This window comes from Podarcis gaigeae, assembly GCF_964106915.1.
Source record: "Podarcis gaigeae genome assembly, chromosome: 16".
Lineage (NCBI taxonomy): Eukaryota > Metazoa > Chordata > Lepidosauria > Squamata > Lacertidae > Podarcis > Podarcis gaigeae.
The window spans coordinates 700,607-721,677 of record NC_139693.1 but is presented as its reverse complement, the minus strand read 5'-3'; the positions used below and the strand labels follow the sequence as shown (position 1 = coordinate 721,677).

General features: G+C 52.2%; 1 protein-coding gene across 1 annotated transcript in view; it reads right to left on the bottom strand.

Annotated features, from left to right (window-relative positions):
• Positions 1-2,247: 2,247 nt before the first annotated feature.
• PEA15 (proliferation and apoptosis adaptor protein 15) overlaps positions 2,248-21,071 on the bottom strand; it is a 53,668-nt gene continuing 34,844 nt past the window's right edge. Inside the window, exons 2-4 of the mRNA XM_083716226.1 lie at positions 10,050-10,223; positions 6,133-6,288; positions 2,248-5,033 (exon numbers count right to left, since the gene is read on the bottom strand). Coding sequence (XP_083572352.1) covers positions 4,969-5,033; positions 6,133-6,288; positions 10,050-10,221 — 393 coding nt within the window. The 5' untranslated portion in view covers positions 10,222-10,223 and the 3' untranslated portion in view covers positions 2,248-4,968. The remainder of the gene's footprint in view (positions 5,034-6,132; positions 6,289-10,049; positions 10,224-21,071) is intronic.

The window sequence follows — 21,071 nt, the reverse complement described above, 5'->3', positions numbered from 1 at the left end:
ACTTAATACGGAGGGCGGGTTTGTACTATTAAAAGAAAATAAAAACCCTGACCCTGTCCCGGAATTTTAAATCTGAGACACCAGAGGTGGCACACTGGTTTGACTGGTAACATTCTGTCTGCGTGGAAGCTGCCTCTTTGTGCTCATCTTGGAGGTGAGAAAGTGTTGTGGTGGGGTTCATTTAACATTACAGTCATGCCTCAGGTTACAGACGCTTGCGCAATTTCGGGTTGCGCACCGTGCCAAACCTGGAAGTACCGGAATGGGTTACTTCCGGGTCTCGGCGCGTGCGCAGAAGTGCTAAATCGCTCTTTGCGTATGCGCAGAAGCGCCAAATTGAAACCCACCTGTGCGAAGATGCGCAGGTCACAGGTTGCGAACACTGGGTTGGGAATGTGCCTCCTGCACAGATCACGTTTGCAACCCGAGCATCCACTGTATGTGCAAAGTTGCTTTTGTGTGTATGTGGCTTGGTGGGAAGAGGTTCTTTTAAACATTGCAGGGCCTTGCTCATTGGTGGCTCAGCAGCAGAGCACATGCCTGGCTTGCAGAAGGCCCCAGATTCAGTCCCCAGCAGTGTCTCCAGTAGGGCTGGGAATTTCCCCTGCCTGGCATCCTGGAGAGCCAGGGTGTGAGTGTGTGTGTGTGGCACAACCACAGCTGGAGGGCCACACAGGTGTGTGTTTGCCTCTCCACCCCCAGCCCTGACCTAGCAGAGAGCCTCCCTCTCTCTGGCAATGTCACTGGCCTTGCAAAATATTTGAGGCGTATTCATCCAGAGACCAGGCAAGGGCTGCCCTTTAAGAGCGGCGAAGGACTTGGCCATGCCAAGGGTGGTGGGCATTTAGCCCCGAAGCAAGAAAAAAAGTGTTTTCTGCATCCTGTGATTCTGAGCTGCCTCCTAATCAGCCCCTTTGTTCTTCGCTTTGTTTTGAGCTGTTCGCTTTTTAATTCCAGCCTCACCCCCCCCAACCACCACCCTGTTTCTTTTTTGACACTATTTTTACCCGCTGCCAATTTGCTAATTTGCAATGACATCACCACCACCAACTGTTCAGCTGTAAACACCAGAAGTGTGTGTCTGTGGGGTGTGGGTACTTAAGGGCAGCTGAACCAGAGACCACCCTTCTGCCAAGGTTTTGGCTTTGAGAAGGCAGAGGCTTCCCGGGGCTGATTTTTGTAGGCAGTAGCAGCCCCTTCCCCTCCTGTGCAATTTTTGCACCTCCAGCAGCGTTTGCTGAAGCGCTTCTGCACGTCTTCACACAAAGGCTTCTCTTAGGAGGGCACCAAGCAAGTGCAAGCAGCCCAGAGCCCTCCCCAGTGTCCCTGACCCCCTTAGCTGAGAGCGAACGCTCCCCTCCCCTCTGCTACCGCTCCTCATAGCTTTTCCGCAGGACCCCAGACTCTCTATATATCTTGATTTGAAATGTGGTTGACCTCTGCAAGAGCGAGGAGGCTGAGAAGCCCCTTCCAGAGTCATGGAATTGCTGAATCAGAAGCAACATCTAGTCCAAGCCCCCACATCTAAATCGCAACGAAGGCATCCAGGACAGATGGCCCTCCGCTTAAAAACCTCTGGCGAAGGAGAGTCCACATGCTCTGGCCCATTCCTCTAGGCTTGGCCCAATCCAGAAGCGTAACAAGCCCGGTGCTGAGAGCCCGGCTGAGTTTGCCATATGCCCTTGGAGTCGTGTCCAGATGTGCACGGCCAACCTTGCGAGAAGGTGCTTTGTGGTGCATCTTGGAGACGGGGCCCCCCAAGGCCAAACTGAAGGCAGGCAGGGGGATGCAGAGTGGTTGTAGGGATGGCAGCCTGCCTCTCTCGAACGGGGGCCATTGCCTGTCTCTGTCCTGCCGCTGACCCCTTGCCTTGCTCCAGAGGAGCCCTCCCCACCCCACCTCGCTCCCCCTTTCCGCCAGCTCTCTGGACTTCTGAACAGTCATTGCACACCAACACGCACCGAGGGAGTTTTGTGCCAGGAATGCATCTGGTTGGGCAGGAACGACCCACTGCGGCCGAGATCCTGACCCAGGGAATGGGGGGGGGGGGGAGAGATTGAAGGCAAGGCTCAGGCTGTGTGTGGTGGGTAGAGAGGCAGCAGGATTGCCAGGGGGGTGGGAAGGGGAGACCTAAACAAGATGCCTTGTCAGAAACACAGACCTAGCCCACCTGTTGATACGTAACACAAAAGAACACAACACTACCTGCAAGGGGGAAGGGCAGAAGCAGGTGGTCTCGCTTTAAGGTGTGGGGGGGGGGCAGGGAGAAAAGAGGAGGAAATACCACCTGGCCAACAACACCAGGATTCACAGCGCAGTTTTTCAGCGTTAATTAAATAATATATATATATATATTTCCTTTTGCAGTCTGATGCAAGTTCCACTGTTTGGGTGGGTCTCTTTTTTAAAAAAACAACAACTGAGAAGCGTTTTCCTCCCCCCATCCCAGAACAGGTGCAGTTAGTTTAATGGCAATATATGTGCAATGGAAGCTGCAGCAGAGAGACGGACACAGCAGCCAGGATCACAGCTTTGGGCGCCAGAAACAGTCACGTGGCCCCCCCTCCCTTCCTCCTCCTCCTCCTCCTCTACACTCCCAGCAGCCATGTGAGGCAGGGAGGCTGTCTTAATCTGGCTCCATCTGGAAACAAACTGTGTGGGGAGACAGAGAGAAGCAGACAAATCCCACTTGCCTCCTTGCTGAATGTAGATTACTGTCCTCCCCCCCCCCATTTGTTCCTTAAACATTTTAGCCTGCTTACACACACACACACACACACACACACACACACACACACACGGCAGCTGCTCGGCACCCAAGGGGGCTGCATGTGCTGCAGGGGGAGGCAACACGTATTTCTCTGTATGCAGAAATGTGGCCCCTCAGGACTTCCCTGATTTACTTAAGACACGGGTGTCTCGATGATCGTATGCAGGGATGCAGGATGAGTGCATGCAAGCAGTGTCACCGGCTCTCTTGGGTCTGGGCAGTTGGGGAGGCTGCTGGTAGCCTTGGTTGCTGCAGAGGTGCCCCTGTTGCAACCTAGGAGCATCAAGAGGCCTGCTCTCCACATCAGGCTGTCTCCTGGGTGTGTGGAGGGCCAACAGGCAGGCAGGCAATTCCACAGGGAAAGCCTCAAGGGTCCCACCATCCCCATGGGGAAGAGGAGACCTCCAGGCCCCCCCCAACCTACCAGTTCCCCCCCCAATCTATGACAATGCAGCCACTGAGCAGAACAGCAAGGCGTCCACAAGCTGAGGAGTAGAAATCATGGCAAAGAAAAAGACGTGGCGGTTAAGGGTTGGCCCCCTGTGGAAATGGCCCTCCGCTCAAGGCGTGCCAGCAGGCAGGGGGTGCGGGGGGTGGACTGAATCGGGGCAGAAGTGGCACCAAGTCAGGAGGAGGAGGAGGAGGAAGGGGTCAATGTCTCTGGCGACAAGGGAGGCAGAGGCACCCACGGAGCAAGTTGAAGGAGAGGCGGCGGCGGCAGCGGCACAACCAACACCGAGGAAAGGCACAAAGTCAGGGGGGCTGGCAAGGAGGCTGGCAGGCCAGTGGGGGTGGGCTGGTGTGTGTCCCCCCCCCCAGCTTGCCTCCTGGTGAAAGGCCTGCTCTCCCACCCCAGGGTTAGCACAGACTGGCAGGGAAGGAGCAGACCCCCGAACTGAACCTGGCTCTCTCCACACAAATTTTTGTTCTCCTCTCTCTCAAGCTGTATCCCCCCCAACTCCTGCTTGTCCCCCTCCCTGCTCAGCAGGTACTTAGCACCCCTGCCCTGGGACTCCAGCACCCTAGCCCTCCACCTCAGAGATAACACCCTGGGAGAAAATTTAAATGCCCTCCCTCCACAGCTCACCTCTGCAACCAGCTGCTCCCCTAAAAACCCTTTTAGGATGTCTGGCTCAGCCGAAATAAGTCTTGGCAGTTTGCACGGCTGAAGAGGAGTGTGGCTGCCTTGGCCTGAGATGCGCAAATCTCCAGTGCGCCGCTTGTTCTGTGTGTGCATTGAGCCGGGATGTCAGCAAAATCTTAAACTGCAGTACTTGGCTGACTTTGGAGGGGTCAAGAGTGGTAGCGAGGCCTCACGGGCGACTGGCAGGGTGTATAGCCGGGGTGACAATTCTGGAGGGGGGAGCTGCAGGCCCCGGTTCTATGGCCCTAGGGGGCCCCCCAGCACATCTAAGCAACTAGGGGCCCCCTCAGGCTTTCCCACTGCAGCCCCACAAGCAAAGCTGCTAGGACTTCTCCCTAACCCTTCTCCATCCTGTTCCCTTCCCCTCCTTGCTTGCTGAACTTGCCCCTCGTTGCCCAGTCCTTTCTAACACCCCCCCCCCCAAATCTCTCCCCTGCAAACTGATGCCTCAATGCCAGCTCCTGGCGCTGGTTCTGCACTGGGGGGCTCCCAGTGGCTTCTTAAAACCAAAACACCCACCCACCCACCTGATCTCATCTCCCCCTGTCCAACTTCCTCTGCCCATCCTCACCTCTTCCTTAACAACAACAAGGACAACGACAACAACAGGCCAAGGCTCTTGATTTTGTTGGGGTGTCAAACTCGGGGGGGGTCTGCCCCTTCCTGGTGGGTGGGTGCGTGGAAGGAGGGAGTGGCAACTGGGGAGAGGTGGGTGCCATGTTTGCATAGCAACAGTCCTGCAGCCCCCTGGCCGCCCCCCACCCGTCCCAGCAGCCCTCCTGAGGGTTCATCCACACCAGTCAGTAGCAAGGGGGGGGGGATATGTATGTGGGGAGGAGGGGTTGGGGAGGGGGTTGGAATTAAGACTCCATTAGTGGCCAAGGCTGCTCCCCACCCCAGTCCCACAAGACAGGCGGACAGTCACAGAGAAAGGGCAGGATGTAGCCAGAAGGGGCAGCTGGAACCGTCAGGGCACAGTGGAGCAGAGGGGTGGGTTGGTGGGGGGGTCATCCTCCTCCCAGCTGCTCCCTTCCTCCCCCCTCCCCCCCCCACTTTAAGCTTTTTTGGGTGGCGGAGCCAGTTTGATTATCTCTTCTTCAGAGGGCTGCCGGATGATGTCTGTTGGGAGAAAAAGAAGGGAGACAACATGAGAACAACGTAGGAGTCACCTGGTGGGATTGTCTTATCCTTAAAGAGTTCTGAGTTGGTGGCCAGAAATACATCTTGTGGCAGAGAGTTCCACAACCTTGTGAGGACCTGTGTGAAGAAACTGCGGCCTGAATCTATTACCCAGTCTAATTTCTATGATTAGGACTTGAAGGTCTCCAAGTGATATTTAACAGATTGAAAACCTAAATGCAGTCCCTATAAAGATGGAACCAGTGGAGAGCTTAGGGTCCGAGGGGCCCCACATGCAGCCCTCTTTGGGGGGCCCCCGGTTTGTTCACTGAAATACACGTGACTATTAACAGCATGGCCTATCTTTTTTACTATGATTAAACTCAGTGTTTCAAAGGTATCCTCTCAGCTAACGATGTATGCTAGCAACTGGGAGCCACTCAGCCTCGCAGAGCACTATTTCTGAGCTGCGTATAAATCTGCCTCAGAACGGAGCAGAGCAAACCCAAATTATTGCTTCCCCTCCCATCCTCTTCCTGAAAACAATGCAACAAGATAGAAAGCTGTACTGTTGGTGCCCTGAGTCATGAAAGGGGCAGGTCCACGACCTGCTTTTGCCCAGCTGCCCATCTTCAACCTCAGAGTAGAAAAACTATGCCCTGGAAAGGTTCCTGCACAACCAACCATTTATCTCCCCCACGGCTGCATCTTGCCCCTTGTGAGCCAGGGAGGTTTGGGGATGGAGTTGTTGGCGGACTCTGGACAAAAGCGTCCTCTGTCCACCCCCCATCGCCCTTGGGTGGACGTGGGGCATGTCCCTGCCTTCAGGCCGGAGATCTGAAGCTAGGTTTCTCCAGCTGCTCAAAGTGGGTCTGAAAAAGGGAGGGGAGACCAAGTTCTCCCCTCAAGGTCAGATGAGAAAGGTGAGCCTCTGGAGCAGCTGCATCCCGCTGAGAGAAAGATGAACAACCAACCAGCCCCAGCCCCAGGGTCTCCATGCAGGAAGAAGGGGTGAGACGAGACCCAGGGGCGGCTACAGGGGGTTTGGGATTTGGGGGTGGCTGAGGGCATGTGGGGGCTGAGCAGGGAGGCCCCCAACCTTTGTATTTCTTGGCACTGGGGATACGGGTCAGCTTTGTGTCCACTTCATCCTCCTCAGAGATCTTCAGCACTTGGGTGCGGTACTCCACAACCATGGTGAGCAAGTCAGGGCGGCGGGAGATCTCAAAGATGTGCTCGATGTAGGAGAGGTTGTCTGCACAGGAATAATAAAAATAATAATTTATTATTTATACCCCGCCCATCTGGCTGAGTTTCCCCAGCCACTCTGGGCGGCTCCCAATCAAGACTTAAAAACAATACAGCATTAAATATTAAAAACTTCCCTAAACAGGGCTGCCTTCCGATGTCTTTTAAAAATAAGATAGCTGCTTATTTCCTTGACATCTGATGGGAGGGCGTTCCACAGGGCGGGTGCCACCACCAAGAAGGCCCTCTGCCTGGTTCCCTGTAACTTTGCTTCTCGCAGGGAGGGAACCGCCAGAAGGTCCTCGGAGCTGGACCTCAGTGTCTGGGCTGGACGATGGGGCTGGAGACGCTCCTTCAGGTCTACTGGGCCTTTGAGGCCGTTTAGGGCTTTCAAGGTCAGCACCAACACTTTGAATTGTGCTTGGAAACGTACTGGGAGCCAATGTAGGTCTCTCAGGACTGGTGTTATGTGGTCTTGGCGGCTGCTCCCAGTCACCAGTCCAGCTGCCGCATTCTGGATTAATTGCAGTTTCCGGGTCACCTTCAAAGGTAGCCCCACATAGAGCGCATTGCAGTAGTCCAAGCAGGAATAAGCACAGGGATGGAGGTCAGCTGTGGGGAACCAGGAAGGCAGTGGCAAGCGCCCTGCCTGTTGAATCGGCTGAATTGCGCCTGCCTTTCCCCGCCTGCAAAGATGAAAGGGCTTGGGTTGCCCTGCCTCTTGCATCCCTCCAGGATTTCAATGCAGACAATCAGTGCAGGGACTTCTTTCTTTCTCCTTCTCCCCCCTGCCCCCCCCCGGCCGCCCCCACTTAGGATGGCACCATGTCAAAAGCAGCCCACTGATTCATGCTAATCGTCACCTGAATCCCACACCTGTTCCATTCTCTACGTGTGAATTTAACTTGACTCTTTGTGTGTGTAACATACCAACTCCCTCTGTGTGTGTGTGTGTGTGTGTGTGTGTGTGTGTGTGTGTGTTGGTGCCGCTTTCCTCAAGGTGTGACTGACGACTGCGAACCTCTCTGGAGGCACGGGGCTGTCTTGCGTGGGCACAGCATGGCAGTGTGAGTCTGTTCACGATGTTGCTGGTGCGTGGGCAGAGAGACCAGTGCAGAGGTGGATGTGTGTGCATAGGAGAGAGGAAAGCAACCAACCAACAGCAGGTTGCATTGCCCTGAGAAAACAACTTTATTTTTTTTAAAAAGCACAGAATGACATCATCCAGCTCCACAGCACCATCTGTAGCCTTCCTCCACAAGAGCAACTCAGGGTAGGGCTCAGCCTTGTGTGTGTGTGTTGGGGGTGTCTCAGCTCAAGAACATGGAAGGCTGAAGTGGGCAGGATGGGTGCAGGGTGGGGAGACCAGCAAATCTGCACAAGAGCAAAAGAGAGCTGGGATGCAGGTCTGGTTGTGAAGAGCATCTAATGCGCTAGGGCGATATTTAGATATATTTGGATATTTCTCCTTCTGTGCCCAGAGCAGCTTCTGCTCCTGTTTGTCGTCATACTATCCTTGTTGAATGCTGAGGACACAACTTTTTACCCCGGCCTTTGACACCTGAGATGTGCATTTTTAGGGCTCACCCTATTTTTGTGTGATTTCATTCTTCACAGTTACAGTGGTACCTCGGGTTACAAACACTTTGGGTTACAGACTCCACTAACCCAGAAGTAGTACCTCGGGTTAAGAACTCTACCTCAGGATGAGAACAGAAAACGCACAGCGGCGGCAGCAGGAGGCCCCATTAGCTAAAGTGGTACCTCAGGTTAAGAACGGTTTCAGGTTAAGAACGGACCTCCAGAACGAATTACCGTATTTTTCGCTCTATAAGACACATTTTTCCCTTCCTAAAAAGTAAGGGGACATGTGTGTGCGTCTTATGGGGCGAATGCAGGCTGGGCAGCTATCCCAGAAGCCAGAACAGCAAGAGGGATTGCTGCTTTCACTGCACAGAGATCCCTCTTGCTGTTCTGGCTTCTGGGATTCAGAATCCCCCCCCCCTTGTTTTCCTCCTCCAAAAACTAGGTGCGTCTTGTGGTCTGGTGCGTCTTATAGAGCGAAAAATACGGTAAGTTCATAACCAGGTAAAATCATAAGATTTTTTTATGTTGTTATATGTAGTTGTATTCTCTGTGGGTTTGTCCAATCCTCTTTTTACGGCATCCAAGTTGGTGGCCACCCTGCTTTCTGTAGGAGTGAGTTCCCTTGTTTAACTATGTGCTGTGCAAAAGACTCTCTTTTATCTGTCCTGAATATTCCAATTTCCAGCTTCATCCATGAGTTCTAGGCGTCCATGAGAGGGTTTTTCCCCCCTTGCTGGTGAGTGGTGTGTGTGCGTGTGACACCTGGCATAACCTCTTCTGGGAACTGTTCATTCCTACAGCCACATACGCGAACCTTCCAAACACGCACCCATTTTTCTAATGGGCACCCCACAGTTGCACTGAGCCCCCTGAAAGAGGTGGAGGTTTGGGCTCCTGGTTCTATCGCACAACTTGGCATCCGCACCTTCTCCATGCGCGCATGCCCTGTCATATGGTGCCGGGTGACAGGTCCTCATCTCCCTGCCCCAGCCTCCTTCCTGGGAACAGAACAGAAGTGATTGCAGAGGTGCTTTGTTGGTCTGGAAGTGTCAAGCCCTTGGATGAGACCTGAACCCTGAGCGGACCTGCCTGGCTGGTGCCTCTTTGCTGAGTCACTGGTTCTCCCGGGAGCCCAGCCGTCCGTTCCTCTTGCCTGGAGCTGTCACAGCCAGGCGGGCAGGCGGGCTGCTCCTCCCCGCTCCCCAACCCTCCTGGAACCTCAAGCCTGCCAGCTCTGAGTCACTCAACTTGATTCTGCTGCTCTTGCCTTCCTTCCTTTGGAAGGAAAGCAGGGTGAAAGTGGCGGTGAGAGAGGGCTGAGCTGCTTCTGGATATGTCGGCCTGTCTAGCTGCACAGATTCTTCTCCCCTGCCCCTCTTCACTGTGTTTGTTTTAATCCCATAGATTCAGATACAGTGGTAGCTATGGATGAGAACAGGATCTGTTCTGGAGCCCTGTTCGCATCCTGAAGCAAATGCAACCCGCGTCCGCGTGTCTGCACGTGCACAGGTCTCAATTCACCACTTCCGCACATGCGCGTGACGTCATTTTGAGTGTCTGCGCATGCGCGAGCAGTGAAACCCAGAAGTAACGCACTCTGTTACTTCTGGGTCGCCGCAGAGCGCAACCCGAAAATGCTCAACCCGAAGCTACTTCAACCCGAGGTATGGCTGTGTAGGCTGGGTGCAGCCGGGGGCACCAACTCCCCCCCCCATTGAGGGGGGGCATGTGATTCGTCACGTGATGCCACCCAGGATGTGTGGGACACGCAGAGGGTGATCTTTGGCCTCACTCATCCCAGCCTCATCTTGGGTTCCCAGGCAGAGGCCAGCACAGGCAAAGATCACATCCCAGCACCCCAGCACCCCACCCTCAGCCCCTAGGCCCCCACCCTGAGTGATAGGCTGGTGCAGAAGGGGCCTGGGGCTGAGCACACCCTCTTCCTCTCCTGCTCCTCCTCATCTCCTCCTCCTAAGAGCAGCAGAAGAGCCTGCTGGATCAGGCCCAGAGCCCATCTAGTCCGGCATCCAACCAGATGCCCCCATGGGAAGTCCACAAGCAGGATTTGAACACAAGAGCCCTCTCCCTTCTGCAGTTTCCAGCAACTGGCCTTCAGAAGCAGTGCTGCCTCCTTCCATGGGGCAGAGCAGAGCCATCTCAAAGGCCAGTGGTCCTGCTCACCTTTGTCCAGTTTCTTGTGCTTTTCCAGGAAGCTGAACCAGTCCTTGCTGGTGGTGATCTCCTCGTTCTTTTCGCTGGGGATGTCCTCCTTGCAGGCCGACTTCAGCTGGTCCAGGTCTTCATTGGTGATGTTCTCAGCCAGCTCCTCCAGAAGGCTGCTGTATTCTGCCATCTCTGCAAGGGGTGAGGAAGGGGGAACAGGGCAAGTTATAGGAAGGGGTAGGCAAGACGTCACACCTGCAGGATCTGTCCACTAGGACCCTGATATCTACCAGCTGGAGCCGGGTGCAAATCACACACACATTGACTGAAAGGACCCTGAGCCTAGGAGTTGGCTTGGACTGCCAAAGTGAACCGAGCTTTGCAACCCTTCGGCGTTAAAAAATAAATTTAAAATCCACTCATGGTTACCCAGCTTTTCTTGAGTTTTGCAGCATTTGGGGAGGGAGGTCAGAGGTCAACTGGGAGTCAGAAACCCTTGCTGACTTTGTGCAAATCACCCAGAGACCCACCACCAGATCCCTATCTACCTTCTGCACATCCCTGAGTTCAAGATCCAGATGCAGCTGTTTATTATTGTTACTTCATTTAGATCCCATATTTCCTCCAAGAAGCTTGAGGAGGCATACATGGTTCTCCCCTTTCCCATTTCAACCTCACGACAATCCTGTGAGGTAGTGAGCTTTGTTACGGAGTGGGGATTTGAACTCTGATCTTTCTCTGGTCCCTAGTCCAAAACCTGAGGGCCCTGAAATGGCCAGTGATGAATTCCTGTGCTCCACCTTGGAACCTGGCTTTCTGTCATCAAATACAGTACTGTGTTTTCGTTCTTCTTTCCTAGTGTACCTGGAAACCAGGTACGGTTCTTCTTTGTTCTTCTTTGTGTGCCAATTGTTGCAGCTGGCTTAGCATGTTCTTAACTGACCTTCCTTTGCTAGGGAGGTGGTTTGTTAGCAGCCTCAAGGATTATGCTTTCTCCGTTGGGAGATAGCTGGCAATCGCCCCCTTCCAAGTTTGGGGGAGAAAGGACCTACAAGTGCACAGACCCCAAGCTCAAGGCAGAGAGGGCAGCTGCCTGGGTGTGTGTGTGAAGAAACAGGAAATTGGAACAGGCAAGATGCATGACCCTGGAGTGGGGTGGGGGGGAGAGTTGGAGGCATCTTGGAGTGGGGTGAGGTTCAGGGGTCTCTGCCCTGTATGGGAATGCCTGACGTTTGCCTCCCATTCAACATTATGCTTCTGCATTTGTAAATAAATCAAGCACAGTGGTGCCTTGGTTCTCAAACTTAATCCGTTCCGGAAGTCCGTTCCTAAACCAAAGCGTTCCAAAACCAGGGTGCGCTTTCCCATAGAAAGTAATGCAAAATGGATTAATCCATTCCAGACTTTTAAAAACAACCCCTAACACAGCAATTTAACATGAATTTTTACTATCGAATGAGACCCTTGGTCCGTAAAATGAAAGCAATCAACAATGTACTGCAGTCACACAATCAATCAATCAATCAATCAATCAGTAGCTGAACTGGGTTTCACATAGTCACAAAAACAAACAAAATGAGCCAAAACCAAAACCACAAAATAAATAGCGAAACCAGACAGACCAGTGTAACACTCAAAACTGAAGTGTGCACTCAAATCGGAAGCGTAACACTCAAAACGGAGCACGTTTGGCTTCCGAAAAAGGTTTGCAAACTGGAACACTGACTTCTGGATTTGCAATGTTTGGGTTCCAAGTTGTTTGAGTACCAAGGTACCAGTGTGTTGCAGAAGGCTGAGGACACACCGTGCGCATTGCAGAGCTCATGTGAAGTATGCGGCTCCCCACCCAAAGAATCCTGGGAACTGGGGCTTGCAAGGAGGCTCTGCAAGAAGCTGTACACTAGTTTGCCAGGTGTTGTTGTAGGATGTTCCTGATAGGGATGACACTATGTACTGGATCCTCAGAAACCTTTTGCCTCCTCTCCGGGGTGGGGAAGGGTGGAGAGTCATCCATCCCTTCTCCAAACTGACCCTGCCTGGAATTGGTGAATTTTACTTTCTCTGATAAAATTCCTCCTCCGCTTTAGCCTTTCTAAGGGACCGTCCACACTTCTCCTTATTCCGTGCCTCGAAAGCACAGGGCCCAGACGTTTTCCACTTGTCACAGGCCCCAACAATTTCTCCTGGAAAACCCACTAAGGTAAAGGTAAAGGGACCCCTGACCATTAGGTCCAGTCGTGACCGACTCTGGGGTTGCAGCGCTCATCTCGCTTTATTGGCCGAGGGAGCCGGCGTACAGCTTCCAGGTCATTTGGCCAGCATGACTAAGCCGCTTCTGGCGAACCAGAGCAGCGCACGGAAATGCCGTTTACCTTCCTGCTGGAGCGGTACCTATTTATCTACTTGCACTTGCTTTTGAACTGCTAGGTTGGCAGGAGCAGGGACTGAGCAACAGGAGCTCATTTGAACCGCTGACCTTTTGATCAGCAAGTCCTAGGCTCTGTGGTTTAACCCACAGCGCCACCCGGATTTAGTGCTAAATCGGAGCAAGCATCAATCAGGAGAAAACCCAATCAATGTTTGCTTCAATTCAGCAATAAGGAGTGGGTTTTCCCTGTGGAAAGCAGCAGGGCAAACAAAAATCTAGATGAGCCCTAAGTGTTTGCTGAGGTCAGTTTAAGGTTGGCAGGCAACCCAAGACACTCTGCAGCGCACAGTCTTTCCCTCTGGCTGTTTCTCACCCAAAGGAAACCAAACTCAGGTTGTTCTGCCCTGGAACATCTCTCCCCCTCTCTCCGTTGCTGCTCAGTCGAGTGTAGAGCACACAACAAATATCATTAAATTGATGCTGATCCTCCCAATGGAACTATTTGGTCAGGCAGAATACCGGCTGCCTGGTTTTTTTTGTTTTTGTTTCAGATTGATTTGTTGCTGATCTGTGAAGCTGCAGCCATTCTGAAAAGTCCTGCCATTTATGAGGCCTCCTGATGCAAGCATGTACTTTTCAGTGTGGTGCGGAAGAGAGACTCCCGTTCTGGAACGGTGGTTTATGGGAGACTGGAATGTGCAACCACCAGGCTCCATAATCAACACCCACACCCTGCATGCATGTGCTCTTGGTTCTCTATTACAGGTAAAACAAGAACATCTGCTTTCCTTTGACAAACACTGGAAAGAACTGGGAGAGTTTCTAAGACAACAGAACCAAAAAGCTCCCCACTCCCCACAAATTCACAACCTGAAGACAATTCATAAAAACAGCACAAACGTTTTTTCAACAGGGTTTTGTTATGGACTGCGATTTGGGCTTGCCCAATACATTTTTTCCTGCTGGAGGCAAAGGTTTCAGCAGCTAACTAGACTGACCACTGCCTCTTGCTTCAACATTTATGACCGGACAGCACTCTCCCCACTGCACCTCAGAGGGCGAAGGATTGGCTCTGGGGGCACAAGCAACTCTATTTGCCAACACATCACTGCTTTCCATCAACATCTGCCGCCAGAGGCAGCCACCTCACTCAACCTCCTAATGGAAGGGCTGGCTCTGCTGGCTGCTTTTCTTTTAAAAAAGGACAGCCCTTGGCATGCGTTGTAATTTTATTCTGCATTAAACACTCCAACCACAGCACAGAGCTTTAGAAGGCTTGCTGGGACATCAAGGCCTTGGACTTTGTCCTCCTAGCTAGAGAAAAGCACTTCTGCATCTGTATGAAAGACAAAATACACCTCCCCCTCCCAATTTGGAGCTTGTTTGCATAGATGGCTTGGTAATGGAGATTAGTGTGTGTGTGTTTTCTCCTCATTTAAAAAATGAGGGCACTGGGAAATATAATTCCCAGACAGAGACATCACCCAGCTTTGCAGGGCTTTCTAGAATCCCTGACAGTTCAGGGACAATGAGCAATTTGGCCTTGGATTTGGAGAGAGGGGCTCATCTGTGGATAATGAGAACTTATTTGGAAAAGAGGAGGGGGCCAGGAGGTATTATTGCAGCAACAGCTGGGTCTCTGCTAGGGATCTCCAGCCACGGGCCTCAGGATGGAAGGAACTGTGGAGGGAGCAGGGAGAGGGAGCGAAAGAAACTGCTACCCTTCAAATGCCTTTAGTGCCACAAATGTCGAGCATCTCAACAGGTACTGTGAAGTGTTTACTATCTGCATTCAAATAGGAGAACTCTGTGGTCCATCCAAGCATCACCTCTACCTGCCCCTGCTCATTAGCATATGCATTCCTAATTTCATCAGTGCTTCCTGCCACTGCCCCCCCCCAAAAAAAACCCAACACATCCCAAAGAGTGCTGACGAATTCTGAAGGGAAAACTAAACCACTCTGCCCAAACCCGAGTCTGATTTGGGAACCTTCGACAAAAACCAGAGGAGTAGTCTGGGACAAGCTGAATGGTCCAGGAGTCAAAGGTCAGCTGGATGAACTGTAGGGGGGAAGTTACAGGTAGGTAGCCGTGTTGGTCTGCTGTAGTCGAAACACAATAAAAAAAATCCTTCCAGTAGCACCTTAGAGACCAACTAAGTTTGTTCTTGGTATGAGCTTTTGTGTGCATGCACACTTCTTCAGATGCACTCTCTCTATATATAAGGGTCTGCTGACTTCGGTTTCAGGGCATCTGAAGAATTGTGAAGAAGGGACGTGGTTGGCGCTGTGGGTTAAACCACAGAGCCTAGAACTTGCTGATCAGAAGTTCGGTGGTTTCGAATCCCCACGACGAGGTGAGCTCCTGTTGCTCAGTCCCTGCTCCTGCCAACCTAGCAGTTCGAAAGCACGTCAAAGTGCAAGTAGATAAATAGGTACCGCTCTGGCAGGAAGGTAAACGGCGTTTCTGTGCGCTGCTCTGTTTCGCCAGAAGCGGCTTAGTCCTGCTGGCCACATGACCCGGAAGCTGTACGCCGGCTCCCTCGGCCAAGAAAGCGAGATGAGCGCTGCAACCCCAGAGTCGGTCACGACTGGACCTAATGGTCAGGGGTCCCTTTACCTTTACCTTAAGGTGCTACTGGAAGAATTTTTTTTATTTTGTAGGGTGGAATTTACAGTCGTACCTTGGAAGTCAAACAGAATCCATTCTGGAAGTCCGTTAGACTTCCAAAGCGTTCGAAAACCAAAGTGCGGCTTCTGACAGCCAATCGGAAATAGTTTGCAAACTGGAACACTCCCGGGTTTGCGGCATTCGGGAGCCAAAACATTCGAGAACTAATCTGTTCGAAAACCAGGTTACTACTGTACATGGTTTTGGTTCCTCCACTCACTACCACGAGAGAAGAAAACATAGATTTTTTAGCATTCAGGACTGTCTCTACTATTTCCAGCAGGTTTTGCTTGTTCTCTCTCTGGGTTTTGTAACGTTGCTGGTACAGGAGGAACTAATTGATTTGTTACTCTATACAGTACAAATGAGAAGAATGGGTTGGAACCACACCTTCCACTCCCCCAGCCCAGCCCCCCCCCCCGCCGCCTCAGTCCAGTTTGTTGTTTGCTATCTCATTGCTGTTGCTTGTTAATTCTCCTCAAATCCAGTGATTAATTATCCAGGGATTTGGGAAATACAGCAGCTGGATTTCCAGACAGTGTTTGTCAGATTAAGGCAGAAGCTCTCAATCCACCAACCTCAATGCTCGTTCTGGTTATTAACTAACATTTGAGGGTGTTTTTGTAAAAAAATAAAAATAAAATAAATGCAGCCATGACTTAAGATAGAGAAGCTTTTGTTCAGCAGGTGGGAGAAGATCTGGAGTGGTAAAGAAAGTGGATTATCACGCCTAAACAGCCTTGCTCCAGAACGCAGATCACCTTGTAGGGAACAAATTTAGTTACACAAGCTTTTGCACCTCTCTGGAGAGCCACGTTCTTACACAACAAAGGAATAAAGCCATGTTATATGTGATCATCTCCTAAAACTTCATCACTGTCATAACTCCTGTGTACGGTGAAAATACAGGGTGGCATTATTGCACCCTTAGGAAAAGCACAATTCATGTGCGGGCATGTATACAAACCCCCACACAAAAGCACACATTCTTTGCCCCCAAGCATTCACACAAATGAATCCTTCCCTTCCAGCCTGACAGAGCTTGGCCCCCTGGTCTACTGAGGGACAATTGCACCTCACTTTTCAATGAGTGACCCAAATCTACAGCCAGTTGCATGGGATTTGTTGGCTGGCTGGCAAGCCTCAAATCTCAAGTATTTCCACAGCGGCACAACATGCGCCATCAATCTCCTGCATCTTCAGAGCCCTTCCCGACCGGAACATGCTCATTAATTAATTCTCTGCTGTGCAATTAAACCCGTGCCCTGGGCACAGCTAATCATTCCAACACACACAAAACAACAAACACATTTTATTCCTTTTTTGTTTTGTTTTCCAGAGTGCCACCCCCGAGTTAGTGTTGCCCTTAAGGGGCACATTCTGTACTCAGTTCTATAACACCCTGTTGAGAACGTAAGCACCTAGGAAGGGCCTGGCTGCTGAATCAAACCAAAGGGAGTGGGGCATCTAGTCCAGCATGCTGCTCTTACTATGGTCAACCAGATCCATATGGGGAGCAGGAGAAGAGCCCTCTCCCTTTCTTTCAAATCAGAACCAGTGAAGGTCCTGTGTGAGTGTCTGGAGGCGGTTGGAGAATGGATGGTGGCTAACAGATTGAGGTTGAATCCCAACAAGACAGAAGTACTGTTTCTGGGGGACAGGAGGCGGGCAGTTGTGGAGGACTCCCTGGTCCTGAATGGGGTAACTGTGCCCCTGAAGGACCAGATGCGCAGCTTCGACAACACTGTCCCACCATCTCGTCCTCTGTTGTCCCCTTCTCCTTGTGCCCTCCATCTTTCCCAACATCAGGTCTTTTCCAGGGAGTCTTCTCTTCTCCTGAGGTGGCCAAAGTACTGGAGCCTCAGCTTCACGATCTGTCCTTCCAGTGAGCACTCAGGACTGATTTCCTTCAGAATGGATAGGTTTGATCTTCTTGCAGTCCATGGGACTCTCAAGAGTCTCCTCCAGCACCAGAATTCAAAAGCATCCATTCTTTGGCGATCAGCCTTCTTGATGGTCCAACTAAATGAACCCTAAACTTGCATAATGGCCCGTGCCTGTATTTCTCCTGTGAGTTCTCCTCCTGCTATCACCACTTGATGTTGGACAGCCTTGGGGACCCTGGCAGGGCCATTGACACCGATAACAGCACATAATCCCGGCACACATTCTGGACCTATGGGCCAGAGGTCTGTCATAAATCAGCCTTCTGGCCACAAGGGATTTACAGGCAAAATGTCTGCCGCCTCCATTGATTAGAGCAGCCTTTGCCAGTCCAGATGCAGCTGGACTTACAGCTCCACGGATCAGCCCCTGTCAGCACAGTGGAGGCTGGCACAGTTTCCTCCTGTCCCTCAGCCCACTGGTGTCTCCTTCCTTCCTTCCTTCCTTCCTTCCTTCCTTCCTTCCTTCCTTCCACTGAGAGTCAGACCACTGGGATCCATCTAGCTCAGCACAGGCTCTCCAGTTTCTGGGGAGGGGGCTTCCCCAGTCCTACCCTGGGGACTGAACCTGGGGTCTTCTGCATGCAAGGCAGGTTCTCTGCCACTGAATTACAGCCCTTCCTCCCCCTCCCCTTGGGGAAGGACCACGGCTCAGACAAAGGGCATCTGCTGAAGGCACCACCCGGCTGGGCTGGGAGAGAACCCTGCCTGGAAGCCTGGAGAGATGCTGCCAGCCAGGGTGGGCAATATCGAATAGGCCATCACCATGATGGAACTGGCTGCCACCACCACCACGTGGTTCCCTTCTTGCTCTCCCCTCAGTCGGAGTTCAAAGTGTGCACAGGGCCAGTCCACTCCCATTGATCTTCTCTTGGGCGTGAATTTGAATCTCGTTCTTCTGTCCTGTGGGCCTGCCAAAGGCAGCACCACCCGCTCCTGGTTTTCACGGCAGGGAGGGATATGGCCACAAACCCCAAACCATTTTCTGTTCATCTGGCTACAGGGCAAGAGACAGCAGTGAAAAGATGGACCATTATCCTACCCCATTGGTAGGCAAACTAAGACCCGGGGGCCGGATGTGGCCCAATCGCCTTCTCAACCTGGCCCGCAGATGGTCCAGGAATCAGGGTGTTTTTACATGAGTAGAATGTGTGCTTTTATTTAAAATGCACCTCTGGGTTATTTGTTCATTCCCCCCCCCTTTAAAATATAGTCCGCCCCCCCCCAAGGTCTGAGGGACAGTGGTCGGCCCCCTGCTGAAAAAGTTTGCTGACCCCTGTCCTACCCTCTGGACTCCTGTTCTCTCTCTCTCTCTCTCTCTCTCTCTCTCTCTCTCTCTCTCTCTCTCACACACACACACACACACACACACACACACACACAGGCCTGTCCTGTTTTGGGATTCTTGTCATCTTCCCTTAGGAAGAGGAAATTCCGGCTGTTCATTTGAAGCAAAAAAAACCTTCCCAGATGGCTGCCCCTTCCTGAAACAATGAATGGCTGATAGAAAAGGGGAGAGATCCTGGCTCCAGCCGGTTCAAATGGTACTTCCACTTTCCCCCCATCACTCCAAGCTATTTATTTACGCCTTCCCCTTTGCACTCTCTATTCTGGGTGGCAGGCAGGGAGCAGGCAAGCAAGTGGGTTGCTGTGGTGTGGGGCCGCTCCTTTCTCTGCCTGCCTGCCCCACTTTATCCCCTTTCCAAGGGCTGGGGTGGCATGCATATTCCCTCCCTTGCTTATTCACGCCTTTTCCTCTGGCTCCCCCACCTTTCTTATATAGCCCCCCCCTTCTCTCTCCCTCTTTCTGTGCCAGGGGCATTCAGCAACCCTTTGAGAATAACAAACTGCCCACACTGGGCCCGCTGCCCATTTCCCAGGCCCGCTGGGTGGCATGAAGAAAGGAGGAAGCAAGCAGGGGATAATGGCAGGGAGCGAGTGGAGGCCCGGGGGCTACCAACTGGCCAATAAACAAATTGGTTGCAGACAGCTCCTGTGCCTGGAAGGGGCTGCTGGAAGCAGCAGGTGAATCTTTCTAATGGCATGGGCAGAAAACAACAACACTGGTTTAAGAGTGGGGGGGGGGGAGAGAGAGAGAGAACCAGTGTTTTTTTTTTTTTTAAAAAGTTTATAGGAGCACAGGGCTCCTTCAGAAGTTGGTTGTCAGGTGTGCATGCAGGAGCCAGGCCCTGGGACAGTAGGGCTTTACAGGACTGGGGCCTTCCTAAGTTTGTTCTGGAGAGGCAAGGTGCAGCCTCACAGGTGAGGCCACTTGGTAACTCACAACACCTGGTGGCAAGAGCCAGGAAGGGATATAGGTCTGCATTTCCCTTCAGCTCTTGGCCACAGCAACACGTTCCCTGCCTTGCTTCCTGACCCTTGGACCCATGGCTTCTTGACTCCCGGCTCTCTGACCCTCGGACTCTTGGCTTCCTGGCTTCTGGACTCCCGTTCCTGCTCCCACCCTGCCATCTTGCCCCCGGTCCCGACGTCTGCTGCCGGGACTTTGCCCGTGAACTGGACCGGGACATTGGTGGAGTCAACTTCACTGGAGGTTTCAAATGGAGGTTGGAGGGCCACCTGTCAGGCATTCTTCAGCTGTCATTTCTGCACTGCAGGGAGTTGGTTGGATCAGGTGACCCTCAGAAACACAGAATCATAGAGCTGGGAGGGACCTCTGGTGGTCAAATAGTCCAGCCCCCTGCAATGCAGGAATCTCAACTGAAGCATCCATGTCAGACAGCCATCCAACCTCTGCTTAGAAACCTCCAAGGAAGGAGAGCCCATTCTCTTGTGGGATGTCAGGTGTGCATGCAGGAGCCAGGCCCTGGGACCAGTAGGGCTTCGCAGGACTGGGGCCTTCCTAAGTTTGCTCTGGAGAGGCAAGGTGCAGCCGCACAGGTGAGTCCGCTTGGTAACTCACTGCACCTGGTGGCAAGAGCCGGAAAGGGATATAAGGTCAGCATTTCCCTTCGGCTCTTTGCCACAGCAACACGCGTCCTGCGTTTGGCATTTTGCTTCCTGATCCTTGAACCTCGGCTTCGTGACTCCTTGCTTCTTGATCCTCGGACCCTTGACTTCATTACTTCCTGCTTCCTGATCCTTGGACCCCTGGCTTCTGGACTCTCGTTCCTGCTCCCACCCCGCCATCTTGCCCCGGTCCCGACGTCCTCAGCCGAGACTTTGATCGCCCATAGACTGGACCGTGACATGGGCCTCCATTCCACTGTTGGAAAGGTTAGTTGGGACCTCCTTTCTTGTAACTCGAATCCATTGGTGGATTCGAGCTGGAGCCTGGCTGCTGGATCAGGTCAAAGGGTGCCCCCCCATTGTAATCCACCATCCTGTCTCCACAGTAGTCAACCAGGTGCCAGGAAGCGTTGCCCACAAACAAGACCTGAGCACAACAGCAGTGATTCCCAGCGGCTGGTACCCAGAGGCATGTATTGGAGAGCATAGCCGTTGACATGAGGCCTGCTTATTTCCTAGAGAAGGTGGAGTCTGTGGGAATGTGAGTTTCTGCCACCTCTAGCATTGCAGATACTCCAGCTCTGCTCATTCTCTCCCCTCCTCATGCACACAACTAAATCTTACAGGATTGTTAACAGAAACCGCGCTTTCCCATAGCAATCCGCAGTGAGCTCCTGTGTGGTGAGCTGGAGAGGGAGGAGACCAGAGTCCAAAAGACCACACAGCCAGGGCTCATCATGCACGCTTGACATAACCTACTTCACAGGGTGGTTGTGAGGATAAAAGGGCAGGCCATGAATATCACCCTGAGCAAATTTGAAGGTGGGTCAGGTTGTTTTCCTTTTTTAAAGTAATAAACTATTGGGTGATGTTCCCAGAGCTCCCTGCTGTAGACAGAGTGTTTGATGCTCTGATCCAGATAGGAAATCCTGTTGCTGTTGCTTCTTTAGGCCTGGTATTTTTTAAAGCCGCCTCTCTGCCCTGAGGCACCCAAAGTGACACCATGATGATTAAAATTCAGCACAACCCCATCGTGCAAATGTTCATGTGCATGCTGGATTTGTACTTAATACTGATATGCAGCCTCCA